The 13701-nt window shown below is 33.7% G+C and overlaps 1 protein-coding gene across 1 annotated transcript in view; it reads left to right on the forward strand.

The window, feature by feature from the left end:
* COL5A2 (collagen type V alpha 2 chain) overlaps positions 1-13701 on the forward strand; it is a gene marked incomplete at its 5' end in the record, with an annotated part of 65116 nt that overhangs the window by 37461 nt on the left and 13954 nt on the right. Inside the window, 16 exons of the mRNA XM_016214209.2 lie at positions 48-101; positions 1252-1305; positions 2012-2065; positions 3644-3688; positions 4016-4114; positions 5124-5231; positions 5502-5555; positions 7916-7969; positions 8183-8236; positions 9115-9168; positions 9587-9694; positions 9815-9868; positions 10407-10460; positions 11155-11316; positions 11974-12081; positions 13319-13426. Of these exons, the coding sequence (XP_016069695.2) occupies positions 48-101; positions 1252-1305; positions 2012-2065; positions 3644-3688; positions 4016-4114; positions 5124-5231; positions 5502-5555; positions 7916-7969; positions 8183-8236; positions 9115-9168; positions 9587-9694; positions 9815-9868; positions 10407-10460; positions 11155-11316; positions 11974-12081; positions 13319-13426 (1224 nt within the window). The remainder of the gene's footprint in view (positions 1-47; positions 102-1251; positions 1306-2011; positions 2066-3643; positions 3689-4015; positions 4115-5123; positions 5232-5501; positions 5556-7915; positions 7970-8182; positions 8237-9114; positions 9169-9586; positions 9695-9814; positions 9869-10406; positions 10461-11154; positions 11317-11973; positions 12082-13318; positions 13427-13701) is intronic.

The raw sequence follows: 13701 nt of genomic DNA on the forward strand, positions 1-13701 counted from the left end.
AAGTTCTCATGGCCCTCATCTCACAAGTTATCTCTGTGTGTTACTAGGGAGCTCCTGGAAAAGATGGTGAAGTTGGCCCTTCTGGACCTGTGGGCCCCCCGGTATGTGATCTTTTAGCAAAAATATGTTCATATTGCATTTTCACTGATGTTTGTCCAAGACTTTACATATGATAATTTTGGGGGGAAGTAAATAAAAAGTGCAGATAGAAGAATTTCAGCTATATCTTTTCTTTTTTTCTTTTTTTAAAATATATCTTTATTGACTTCAGAGAGAGGAAAGGAGAGGGAGAGAGAGAGAGAAACATCAATGATGAGAGAGTCATTGATCGAGCCCGCAACCCGGGCATGTGCCCTGACCGGAAATCGAACCCTGATTGCCTGGATCCTAGGTCGACGGTCAACCGCTGAGCCACACCCGGCTGGGCTATATCTTTTCTTTTGATTCCTGTGCTGGCATCTTCTGCCTTTTTAAATAGAATGATTGGTCTGTTCATTTTAAACTTCTATAACAGGCTGATGGCAAAAGCTACATCATTGTCTTTATTGTCACTGTTGAAAAATATGTCAACTAAGGAAAATAGTGTTTGATTAACATTTAATACTGTATTTTGTTTAAAATATAAACATACTGAATATTACCTATCTTATTCTAATTATGTTATATAGACATTTATTTAAGCTGGATTTCTTTTGAGGGACTAAAGAGGAATAATATTCTTTGAGGTATATTTTCATCCTAGCATTGTACAATTAAGTGTTTATCAGAAATATTTTGGCATTTTATTTGTTTAAAATGCCAAATGAATGAAAATGTTAGATTTGTTTTCTTTAGTTATTCTAGTTTTGAAGGTTTGATTAATACTTTTTATGACACTTAGAAATAAACTGCAATGAAAATATTATCATTTTAGATTAGATATATGAAAGTAATAAATTTTTCCATCTCCAATTCATCCAATTTCCCCATAATTTTATGGTTGGCTCCAGACATTTTATGTTTGGATCAAAAAATAAACACATGTCATTAGTCTCTTTGATGGCTTTAGAAGATATTTTCTCACTAGCAGGGACTTCAAACAATACATTAGATGACTTTTAATACTAGTTTTTATCACCTGGCTAAAGTAAAAAACATGTGATTGAAAGAAACACAAAGAAATGGAAATACTTCTAGTGGTTCATGTAGACAGGAAGCAGGCAAATAGATCTGGCTCTTGGTTTTCATGATTTCCTTTCCTTCATGACTTAGGGTCTAGCTGGTGAGAGAGGAGAGCAGGGCCCTCCAGGCCCCACTGGCTTTCAGGTATGCACTAATTCAGTTTTTCATTTCTTTTTCCACTAACTACCATGCTTTTTAAAATATAAAAAGATATGATAAAATGATGTGAAATTCTATAATTTTCAAAGTCATCCCCCTTTTAGTAAATAGGATAGATTTTTGAATAAAATCAAACATTTTTGTTCAAAGAAAAAGAACAGACTTCCCCTGAAAAAAAACTGATTAAAAGCCAAAGCTATTAACAAATTAAAAATCACAAAATGTTCTTCATATCTCAACAAGGTTTATTTAACTATTTTAAGGCTTATCTAATTTTATTGGTACAAAGATTTTGCTGAACAAATTTTCATGATTTATCTAAATATATGATAGATTATTTAGTAGTATAGATAATCATAATTTGGAAAAAAAACCTTTCGGGGCTGACTTTCAGTAGTATTTTAGTAGCCTAATATATGGTTTGCAGAGTCATTAAAAATCTACAGATATGAAGAATCTCCTGTTATGTTCTTCTTAAGTTTGCTAAGTGATGTGCTAATGAAGATCTAAACCAATAAACTAGCTTCTGTTGTTATAAGATGTAAGTTTGCTTAACTTGTGTTTGAACAATATCTTTTGCTTGCAAATATAGTTGTGGAGGCTTTATGAATTGCAAGAGGTAAACTCTTAACACTGGTGGCCTATTAAACTTTTATAGAGTCACAATTTTATTTTCTTGCTTTTGTTTTAGGGGCTTCCTGGTCCCCCAGGACCTCCTGGGGAAGGTGGAAAGCCTGGTGATCAGGTAAGTTTTAAAATAAGAAGAATAGCAATACTAAAAATCACTGGTTCTTAATATCACTTATTATGTGTGAGGCTCTATTCTGGTTCAATTTACATATATTATCTTTTTTAACCCTCAAAACAACCATATGTACTGGATACTATTATTGTCCCTTTTTACTGGGGATAAATGGATTGAGAGAAAAGGGGTGCACAGATATTAGGTCACATAGCTGATGTGATTTGAACCCAGATCATATGCTTCCCCAAACTGTGTTCTTAATAATATATCTTAATCATGCTATAGAGTTTTACTGGAGACTCTGCAAGCTGTTATGAACAGATACTATTTTATTTCTGTCATTTTATGAATACTAGATTTATTTAATTTTTTTTTTTTTTGAATGGTTCATTCATTCCACCATTCAACAAATATTTGCTGAAATCTGTGTGCTTAGCTCTACTAAACCTTGGCCTTCACCAGTTGAAAAAGGTGGACATGAACCTTGCCCTTATATTATAGTAAGAGACAGAGAGTGTAGGAAGACAGAATAGTTCTGAATGCTATGGTTGGGGAGGCACTGTGTATATGAAAACATAGAATATGCTAATAATTCAGATTTGAGGGTTTAGGAAAAGTTTCCTGGACAAAATAACATTTTTTACGAGATCTGAAGAATGAATGATGGAAACCGGGGAGGAGGAAAGGTAAAAAAGTGCACTAGGAAATGGAACAGTAAGTTCAAAGGCTTGCTGATCAAATTAGGGCAGTGAAAAAACTTCTGTAAGTCAGGAATGTGGAGTACAACTCGAGGGTGAAGATGAGGCTGGAGTGAATTGGGGTCAGATTATGGAGAGTCTTAATTTGAGTCCTATTTGTTCTTATTATTAGATAATGGGAAGCTAATGAAGGGTTTTTGAGTAGGGAGTAATACTATTAGATTTGGGTTTTAGGAAGATCACACCTCAATGAAGACAATAATTTTAAGGGATAAGAACAGAGGCCTACTTGATATAGTGATTATCTTTATCAAAGAAAAAAGTTTTAAATGATAAACTTTTCATTAGTTAAGATCAAATGTTTAATGTCATCATGGCTGCACTAGTTTGAACCCACAATTCCTAGTAGAGTGTTTCCCATATTATATGTTCAAGAAATATTTACTAAATTAAGTCGAATTGGTTCTATTTAAAAGATCAGTATTTCATTGCTTTTAATTTTACTTTTCTCTATTAAAAGTTTGTCACATTTCATTAGGAAATAAAAGGCTTTTAGCATATATATTATTTTATCCCTTAAAAAAACTAATGCATTGTCTTTGTGAGATAATATTTTGCATGTATTCATTGCCAAAAATCAAATATTCAGTTATAATATAAATTTTTCTGGAAAAATATTTCCATCCAATAGATGTGATGTCCACTCTTTTGTAAAAGTATATACACTTTTCTTTCTTCAATATTTTGAGCTTAGTCAGACTCCCAATAGTACATTAAAAGAAATTAATTTTTTGATTTGGAAAGATTTCTAATAAATAAATAAAGTTAAGCTTAAAGGTTTTCTTCCTTTTTTTTTTTTTAAAAAAAATGTATTTTATAGGGAGTTCCTGGAGACCCTGGAGCAGTTGGCCCATTGGGACCTAGAGTAAGTGTTTTCTCCTTCATTACTAATTTGGCTTCCAGGCTTCCATTTTAAAAAAGCACCTTTTATCTTAAAGTGGGCTTTATTTTAGCATTAAAATTCTTCTACTTGATGAAAATCAGTCTTATAAGAAATATTATGTGCTGTGAAACTAGTATATCCTTACTTCAAGTTTCTTTTTTTATCACTAAATTAGAAAATTGAGCTTCAGTAGTTGTTCATTTCTAAATTTTTTCTCGAGGAGAAGCCTTTTTTCAGATTTTCAGGAGTATTTTTAACCCATTTGTAGATCAAGCACTGAGATTGTTTAACATTCCAATGTGGTTCTAGGGAGAACGGGGAAATCCAGGGGAAAGAGGAGAGCCAGGAACAACCGGACTCCCTGGCGAGAAGGGAATGGCTGGAGGACATGGTCCTGATGGTCCAAAGGTAAGTATGGTAGTGAGTTCGGTATTGAAAATGTTCTAAAATTACTGCTCAATAAATACATGGTGGTACTAGAATTTATTTCTCTTATGTTTGTAAGTTATTTGATTATATAATTTTCTTCTTCAACAAATATTTAATGTGCACCTACTAGGCTTTTCCTTGGTACTAATGAGTCAGCTAAAAAGGAGTCTCACTTTTGTGATGGGATTTATGGTTTAGTACACTTAGTGGTACATTCTCATATACAGACCCATTTATATATAAATTTAATTATATAAATTTGATTAATGACTTCCATTAATAAACAGAAACAAGAAATAGAAAATTGCATAATTTATGAGGAGGTATTTCTAATCATAGGCTCCATTTTTTCTTGTCTTGAATTCCACAGTTCTGCTTACAAAATACATGAAAGTATGTTGTTTTTGAAATCTAACATACAATACATCCTAAGGCAAAAATCAGTACCGTTTCTTTTTAGGGTGCCATTTTAACATTGGTAGAAGACAGTGTAGCCAGTTTCAGTCCAAACATTTGAAGTAGAATTTTTCATGATTCTGCAACATTAGATCCTTATCAAATCTTTAAGGTCCAGAGTGATTGCATAAGATCTGCCTCAACTTAATCACTGACAATCAGCTTAATATCATCGGTTTATTACAGAGAGAATGAAATACTCTCTAAATGTAATACCTTCTTTCTTTATTAGAATCCCATGATGTTACCAAAAAAAAAGAAAAGAAAAGAAAAAAAGGAAGCTCTATCATTTTTATTTGAATCAGTAGTTAATTTCCCCAAAGAGAAAAGTTGAAAACATAAACCAATAATCAAAGCGGCAGGTCTGATTTTTTTTTTTTAATGAACTTGAAGGCAATTTTTCCAAATGAAAAATACAAGCACTAGGTTAAACCATATGAAATCTCTGAGATTCTATTTTGACCTACCAAAATGGTAAATCCATATAATTCAATTTGAATATTTAGGTGAACTTATTGTTGGTTTGTTTTAGGGCAGTCCAGGACCAACTGGCACCCCTGGAGATACAGGCCCACCAGGTCTTCAAGGCATGCCTGGAGAAAGAGGAATTGCAGGAACTCCTGGCCCCAAAGGTGACAGAGTAAGTGTGTGTGTTTTTCAGTTCATTCATTTACATTTTCGACTGATAATGATTTTCTGGGCAGACTTTTACTCCTACCATCTCGAGTCACAAGTCATTCATTCATTTTTTAAATATATATTTATTGAGAGACTGTACAGTGCCAGGCATTGCTCTAGGCTCAAGGGCATACAGCTATGAGCATAAGAGATCCATCTCTGTTCATGAAGCTTCTATGCAAGTGTGAGAAAAAGACAACAAATGAATAAATGGTGTTTTGTGTTTTCCCAGGGTGGCATAGGAGAGAAAGGTGCTGAAGGCACAGCTGGAAATGATGGAGCAAGAGTAAGTGAAATCATTCGTTTTCCTGCTGGCCTAAAAATCAACATTATCATCATCATATGAATTTGCCTGAACTTTCCAAAATAAAATTTATAATGTTTCCATGGTGGTCAGGATTTGGAGAATGATGAAATCTGAGCTATGATGCTGATTAACCATGCATACTCATTTTGCTTACCTTGAATTAGGGCAGCCAAAAAGTAAAGTCGCTGTTGAGAGATCTGTGAGAGATCACTGCTTTAAGCGGTGGGGCCCTCTTTTAAAAATCTTTCTTTATCATCTTTTTATTTCAAAGGCAATGTTTATTTCTATTAAACAGCTGATCTAATGTGCTGTTCTAGACCTCATTCCAGTTCAGGCAAGTAGAGTTTTGTAGAGTAATCAAAGTTGTGATAAATGTTTCTCAATATACTGGATGTTAGGGGTGAGAAAACTGCACGATGAATCATCATTAATGCTTTCATCAATAAGGAGGCTGAATAAGTGAAATGGAAAGAATGATGGTTGATCCCAAAGCATTGTTTCATGTCATGTCAGAAATTGACATCTAACAAGTTTTAGGTCTTAAAAAATAGAATGCACTTGCAACTCTAAGAAAATCAGACAGTCAGATTGAAAATATATCTTCAGACATAAATGATTCTTTTATGTAAGAGCAGGTAGTTGCAGTCGCTCAGACATTCACCATTTCCTGGAAAGTTCATGATATCTGATAAAAAAACTTCTATTTCAGTATGACATTGTTTGTTCTTGGTTGTCCTGTTGTGTTCTGGCAATAGCAGTTGTATATTTAAAAAAAGGCAACATACTAAGCCACTGTTAATATATTGATTCTGCATGATGAACCACTTAATATATTAATTATCTTAGCTTTTTTATGGTTAATGTAATTTTTATTTTATTTTTTGTCACCATTTAGCCCCCTATTCCCTCTTCTACTTCCACCCCACCCAAGCAATCATTACACTGTTATCCATGTCCATGAGTTCTTTCTCTCTCTCTCTCTTTTTTTGTTCAATCCCTCCAGGCCCCAACATATTATATTAATTTTTTATTAGAAAATGTACAGAAAAGTTTTAGCCTTATTGGTAATTATCCTCTTTTTTTTCCTGAAAAGCTAATCACTTAGTGTAGCAAATTATGGACATGAAATGTTTCTTGCCTTTTAATTAAACCTAATATTTGATTTAATATTTTAAAAATAGTCTAAGCAAATCTGGTATATTGTTTGTATTTTTTGTTATGAATGGTATGCTATGCATAGTATGTAGTGCAGTGCTATTTGAAGGAGTGATGCATTGACAGTTATAAGGGAAAATCTGACATGCATAGTTATTGTTCTTAAGAACTACTTTGAAAATGCAATGTGATAGGATTGAGACTTTAGCAATGAATGCTTTATTTTTAGTGAAGGCAATTTTTTTTTTTTAAGGGAAAAGCAGAGTATTTGCTATAATCTCATAATAAAAGAAAAAAAATGAATGACACGTTTTCTTTGTATGAAAAAAGTCTGTAAATTTATTCTTTATATTTCATCAAATCCTTTAAGGAAGTATATTATGTAATTTATTGGAAGAATATTGTTCCATTATAGCTCCAGATAATTTAATATTATAGTTTTCTCATGTTCTTGTCAAAAATATGAAATTGAAAACTTATTTTTGTTCCTTAATCTCCTTCAATAATACATACAGAAATTAAATTATAAAAGAATATTTGGGCTCACATGAAGAGGCAATACACATATATCAAAGAGAAAACTTGTTTTAGAAAGAACTGCAATATAGTGTAGGAGTTGAAATAGTGTGACCATGTGGTAGCTCCCCTATGCACTGAGCAAAAGAACCCTTTCATCTTAGTGTAGCTGGATAGAAGCATGTCTTTACATATCAGGAGAATGTAGAAAATTGCATGCTTTAACACAACTTCACTTTTTTGAAATAAAAAGAGTGATATTTTATTAGTGTGTCATAATTTAAGAAAACAGTATTCTGTACAAAAGAAGAAAAGTCCCTTTTTAGTCTATACTCAAATTTCAAATAGGTATTAGCAAAATTAAATAGGCTAAGAAACAGGGAGATGCTGGTAAAGAATAGCATTAATTTAGAACTAATGTTTGAAGACAGTGTTATAGTTGGATGAGTTGAGTTGGATGAAAGAGATTGAAACTGTGGAGAAAATTCAATGGAAATTTTCTAGCCTAGATAGAAAAACCTTGAGAATATACAGATTATATTATTTATTATATGTAATGTTTTGCAAAAGCAGCCACATTATAACAAAACAGTCCCCTCTTACTTGTTTAAACATGGAAGTTTACCTGCATTCTTTCCTTCAATATCCTATGTTCTGTTTATTGACAGGGTCTTCCAGGTCCCTTGGGTCCTCCAGGTCCTGCAGGTCCCACTGGGGAAAAGGTAATGTTATAAATTATTTTGTGGACTCAGAATCATGGTGTCTGGATGCAGGCTCTTTCTCTTTAATGTTTTCTTTTATAGAATATGCTAGTTGGGCTAGATCATCTCATAGTTTTCCCCATTATCTGCCCTATATACAGTGCCCAACATCCTTCAGCTATATTATGTCTTGCTACTGTTTTGAACAATAACCACTTGAAATCTGCTTTCTAGGGTGAACCTGGTCCTCGAGGTTTAGTTGGCCCTCCTGGCTCACGTGGCAATCCTGTAAGTGACAGTATTTGGATGGTCTTAGTATGACATTGAGCAATAAAACAATTCATCATTTTATCTTGGTATTTTTACAAAACCATGTCTGTTAGATTAGGTTATTTATAACGTTCTGGTTTTCAACTTTTACTTTTCTCATTAAACTTAAAAAATGATCAGTGTATTAATTTGATACAATCAAGTAAGTCTAGGTAAGCATCTCATTAACTAAATAATTAAGAGACTTCTTTGAAACTTCAGACCTTGGAAATTTTGTTCTGTGGTCCTTATATCTATATCACACTCAAGAGTCTTCCTCAAGCAATGTGTCTGATTTTTCTATATATAATTTCAAGACATTCTGAATTTATGTAATTGTATTTTTAAATTTTTTAAATTAAATTTATTGGGGTGATGTTGGTTAATAAGATCATATAGGTTTCAAGTGAACACTTCTATGAAACAAGATCTATATATTGCATTCTATGCCCAACACCCAAAGTCAAACCATCTTCCGCCACTATACATTAGGCCCCCTCTGCCCTCCGACCCCCACCTTCTTCTCTCTGGTTCCACCACACTGCTGTCTGTGTCTGTGAGTTTCAATTTTATATCCCACATATGAGTGAAATCATATAGTTCTTATCATTTTCTGACTGACTTATTTTACTTAGCATAATATTCTCAGGGTCCGTCCATGTTGTCACAAATGGCAGTATTTTGTCTTTTTTATGGCTGAGTAGTATTCCATTGTATATATGTACCACATCGTCTTTATCTAGTCCTCTATGAAGGACACTTTGGTCGTTTCCATGTCTTGTTCACTGCGAATAATGCTGTAACATTCCTATTTATAATAAGGTGTGAAATCTCTAGTAATATTTGTCTTCTCTTAGGGTTCTCGTGGTGAAAATGGCCCAATTGGTGCTGTTGGTTTTGCTGGACCCCAGGTATAATTTTCAAATATCTCTTACTTACAGTGAACACTCCTCTTGTTAGAGCATGAGTTTAATTAATTTTCATTACCATATGTTTTGAAGGTAAAAGATTCTGGAAAGTTTACAGTTTTCTAAGTATTCTCATTTTCAGTATATTTCATGGACTAACACAAAAATGAATGAGTTTACACAGTTTCAAGTTCTGCACTAATTTGTTGTAGTAAAAATATGATGGGATAACTTATTTTTTTCAGACTGTCTTTAAAGATATCATCGGTCCATTTTTTTCTTCTATGCTATAATACTGATTATAAAGCACCATTTTACAATAGGTGATTAGATTATATGTTAATAATGTTACTAATAATTACTATAAAATAATTTATCTATAAGTGTTACAATCAACTGCTTATTTATACAATTGATATAGGGTCCTGATGGGCAGCCTGGAGTAAAAGGTGAACCTGGAGAGCCAGGACAGAAGGGAGATGCTGGCTCTCCTGGACCACAAGGTCTAGCAGGATCCCCAGGCCCTCATGTAAGCTAAAAAAACAACAAAAACAAACCATATCTTGGGTCCAGTGCTCAATACTTAGACCTTGTGTTTAGCCCATGTTGCTTTACTACAGTGATCTTTTGTTTACTTCTTTCTATTCAGGGTCCTAATGGTGTTCCTGGACTAAAAGGTGGTAGAGGAACTCAGGGTCCACCTGTAAGTTGCTTTGAAGCTCTGGGAATTACACACAGTTAGTTAAGATATCTAGTGCTTCATGGATATTTTAAAGTTAATTTGAAGCTGTAACAACAAATGTTTACGTGTATCATTATATTCTATAGTGGAAAGGGCTTTAACTTGGAGATCTGGGTCAAAATTAGTTGCACGATCTTGGAGACCCACCTGCCTCATATATAATATAAATAATATATAACCTGTGGAAGAGGTAATGAATAATGTTGAAGCACTCTATATAATTATATTATATAAAATATTAATGTGATTTTAGCCTTTGCCTGAAACTTATGTGTATATATTCAAGATAAATTTTGAGTGGAAAGAGAAAAATAACATCCTTCCTACCAATGAATCTAGATCCACTCTCAGAAACATAGGATGCAAGAATATATATACACTGGTCACAACAAGAAAGAGAACCTAAAGGCCTAAGTATCCCTGTGAAAAAAATAGATCCCCCAAAGCATATGTCATTAATCATTATTTTATAATTGTTTATATGATATTATATTTCTAGGGTGCTACAGGATTTCCTGGTTCTGCCGGCAGAGTTGGACCACCAGGCCCTGTTGTAAGTCAATACAGTAATTCAAACACACATGTGAAAATAGACACAAACACACACATATGTACATACTATATAGAGACACATATATTTAATTCTTATTGTTTATTCTTTAATTTAATCCATTAATGATTTTTTTCCCCATTAACAACTCTTATTCTGATCATTCATACTGGTATGTTGTCAAAGCAAATTCAGCTCTAATCATCCAATATATCTTGGAAGAACTTATTTGCAAGTCCTTTATAGCACCAATATTTGACTATTATTCCATATGGTTACCAAATACTAACAGTATTGTGTGCTAATGATCCTTTCCTTCAGTTAGAAAGCATTTCTGAAACTTTGTTTAATAAATATTATTCTTTCTTTATAAGATCAGATCAGACAGAATAAAATGTTATATGTTTATTGTTGGATCAGAGCATTAAGAAGTTTGAAAATTCAAGTTAATTTCAGCACACTTTTAACAATGACTCAAAGGTAACTGTCAGCGAATGATTTAGATATTCTTCTGGGGAATGAGTCTGCAGCTGTGTTTTCTTTAATTTTGTTTAAATCTACTGAATGACTGATTATCTAACAAGAAAATTAGACCTATGAGGCCTGGGAAACTGCCTCTGAGGCACAGACCGTTGCATCAGTTCCTTCAATGAGGCTTCCTCTTTGCCCTCCTGGGTTTCTTTCTGTGTTATACTAGGGAGCTCCAGGGCCCGCAGGACCCTTAGGGGAACCCGGGAAGGAGGGACCTCCAGGTCTTCGTGGGGATCCTGGCTCTCATGGGCGAGTGGGAGATCGAGGACCAGCTGGCCCCCCCGGTGGCCCAGGAGACAAAGGGGACCCAGGAGAAGATGGGCAACCTGTAAGTTTGGCATCTCTGTTCTAGACCAGAGATTTCTCTAATTGAGAAATTTGCTAATAGAAATCCATAATAATCACTGTCACAAAGAAACTATTTATACATTATCCTGGGCACTTTCATAAATCTTTATGCCCTATGGGTTTTTAATTTGCAATTCTCTGCTTTAGAAAAATATATGTGCATATATAAAAATATAACACTAGTGAATATGGCATTTGAAATCTAAAGAAAACACTTTCTTATATACTGGCATTGCATGAAGAAAATTTTTATAAAGTACATTATTTTATTTAATATCCAAATGCCTTTAAACATTAATGTGTTCAGATAAATCATATTATTTTCTTTATTTTTAAAATGTGTCCTTTTAGAAAGAGGAAAAATGTTTGCTTGAATAGTTGCCTCTTCTTTCCATCAATATTCATATTAATCTTCAAGTTCTTTTTCAATGGATAAGCTATATTTACTTTTTAAATAACGTTAGAAGTTCTATGTGGATTGTAAATTGTGATTGCTTATATATAATATGGTCTTATGAGACAGTGAACTTATTCTTATACCAAAAAAAATCCCCTGTATAGCTGTGATCTATTGCCAATTTCTTGCATATAGTTTTACTCTGGACAATTTCTAATTCTAGTTTATCCTCGAAATTAGGGTCCAGATGGCCCCCCTGGTCCAGCTGGAACTACTGGACAAAGAGGAATTGTTGGTATGCCTGGGCAACGTGGAGAGCGAGGCATGCCTGGCCTGCCGGGACCAGCGGTACGTAGCTGCATTATTCAGTATTTCATCTGATTATGTGTAATATGATTTATATATATATATATAATATATAATATTATATATTATTACACATCTGATTATGTGTAATATGATTTATATATATATAATATATAATATATATATATAATATATATTAATATATATTATATATATATTGCTACATAGATTTAAAGTCTTTTCTTTTGACACAAATTCTGAGTATCTTCAAAAGCTTTTGACTTCAAATGTCAAATTCTTTATTTAAGTACCTTACAAAGTCTTTGAAAAGTGTATTTATTTAACCTTAGGCTAGAGAAGTAAACAAATAAGGATATGGGTTTTAGGTGACTCTAAATCTTCCTTCAAATATTAAAAATATCCAAGGAACTGGAGAAGAGGGATAATCTCCTGGTGAGTAGGTAGCTTCTTCTTAAATAAACATGCCTAACAAAACATCCACATTTCACAGTTCAGAGAGCACGTTCTCTATAAACCATCAAAGAGAAGACAGAGCTCAGCTATTACGGAGCTGAGTAATATTGGAGGTGAAAACGGGCTGAACTATAAAGAAAACCTCTGAAAGTAATATCCTATTCCATGGAGGGTTCTAAGAATCTCATATTCCCTGGAGTCTGGATAAAAGCTTGACTCATTATTACCCTTGAAGAAACAAAATTTTACTGCTTGAAGTTTATATAATTGAGAAAAGTAAATAAGTGATGTTTTTATATGGAGTGCTTGGACCTTGGAAGTGGGGGGCATGTGGGTAGAGATCTGAAACCAGCAAACAAGGAGTTAAGGAATGTCTTATTTTTATCAGATGTGACCAAAGACCTGGAAGTAATATCTCCCAACGGTAAGACAGAAAGAAGTGCAAGGATATAGAAATAAAGTGAGCAGACAAAGCAGACGTAAATAAGAATGGGAATGTCTTACTAGTGACGCACATTCCAGAAGGGCAGCCAGAATTGACCATAATACACTAAATTAGAACCCCAAATGCACACCTGAGCTGGTGGAGAAAGCTACTTTTTAGTTCCTGTGATACCTCTGGATGAGAGTGATGAAAAGTGGCCATGCCTCTAAGAAAGCACTACAGTGACTTGGATGTTGTGAGATAGTGGATAATTATTACTATAGAAGGGAGATGAAGGTGCCATTTGAAAAACAATCTTTATATGAACTGACATTCTTGAATTTCTTTAGAAGTGGTTGACATATTTATACTTTATTTCAGGGCACACCAGGAAAAGTAGGAGCAACTGGTGCAACAGGAGATAAAGGGCCACCTGGACCTGTGGGACCCCCAGGCTCAAATGGCCCTGTCGGGGAACCGGGACCTGAAGTGAGTACTGCTGAAAGTAACTCTTGTTTTCTGGGTGTTATGGGTACACTTTTTAAAATTTAGATATCGATTTAGAAGTTTAGAAATTGATTATACATTTTACTTGGAAGAAGTTGCTTAGTGATGTTATTTGATGTACTCTGCTTCCCTAGAGAGCTGAGAAAATGATGATATAAAGAAATGGTAATAAGATAGGTGTTTTTGCACTGACTGACCTTCATCTAGTCTGGAGCCAAGTATTTTAGTTGATTTAGGTTGTTGCCAAATTGTTTCGA

This window comes from Miniopterus natalensis, chromosome 8 (genome assembly GCF_054644295.1).
Source record: "Miniopterus natalensis isolate mMinNat1 chromosome 8, mMinNat1.hap1, whole genome shotgun sequence".
NCBI lineage: Eukaryota > Metazoa > Chordata > Mammalia > Chiroptera > Miniopteridae > Miniopterus > Miniopterus natalensis.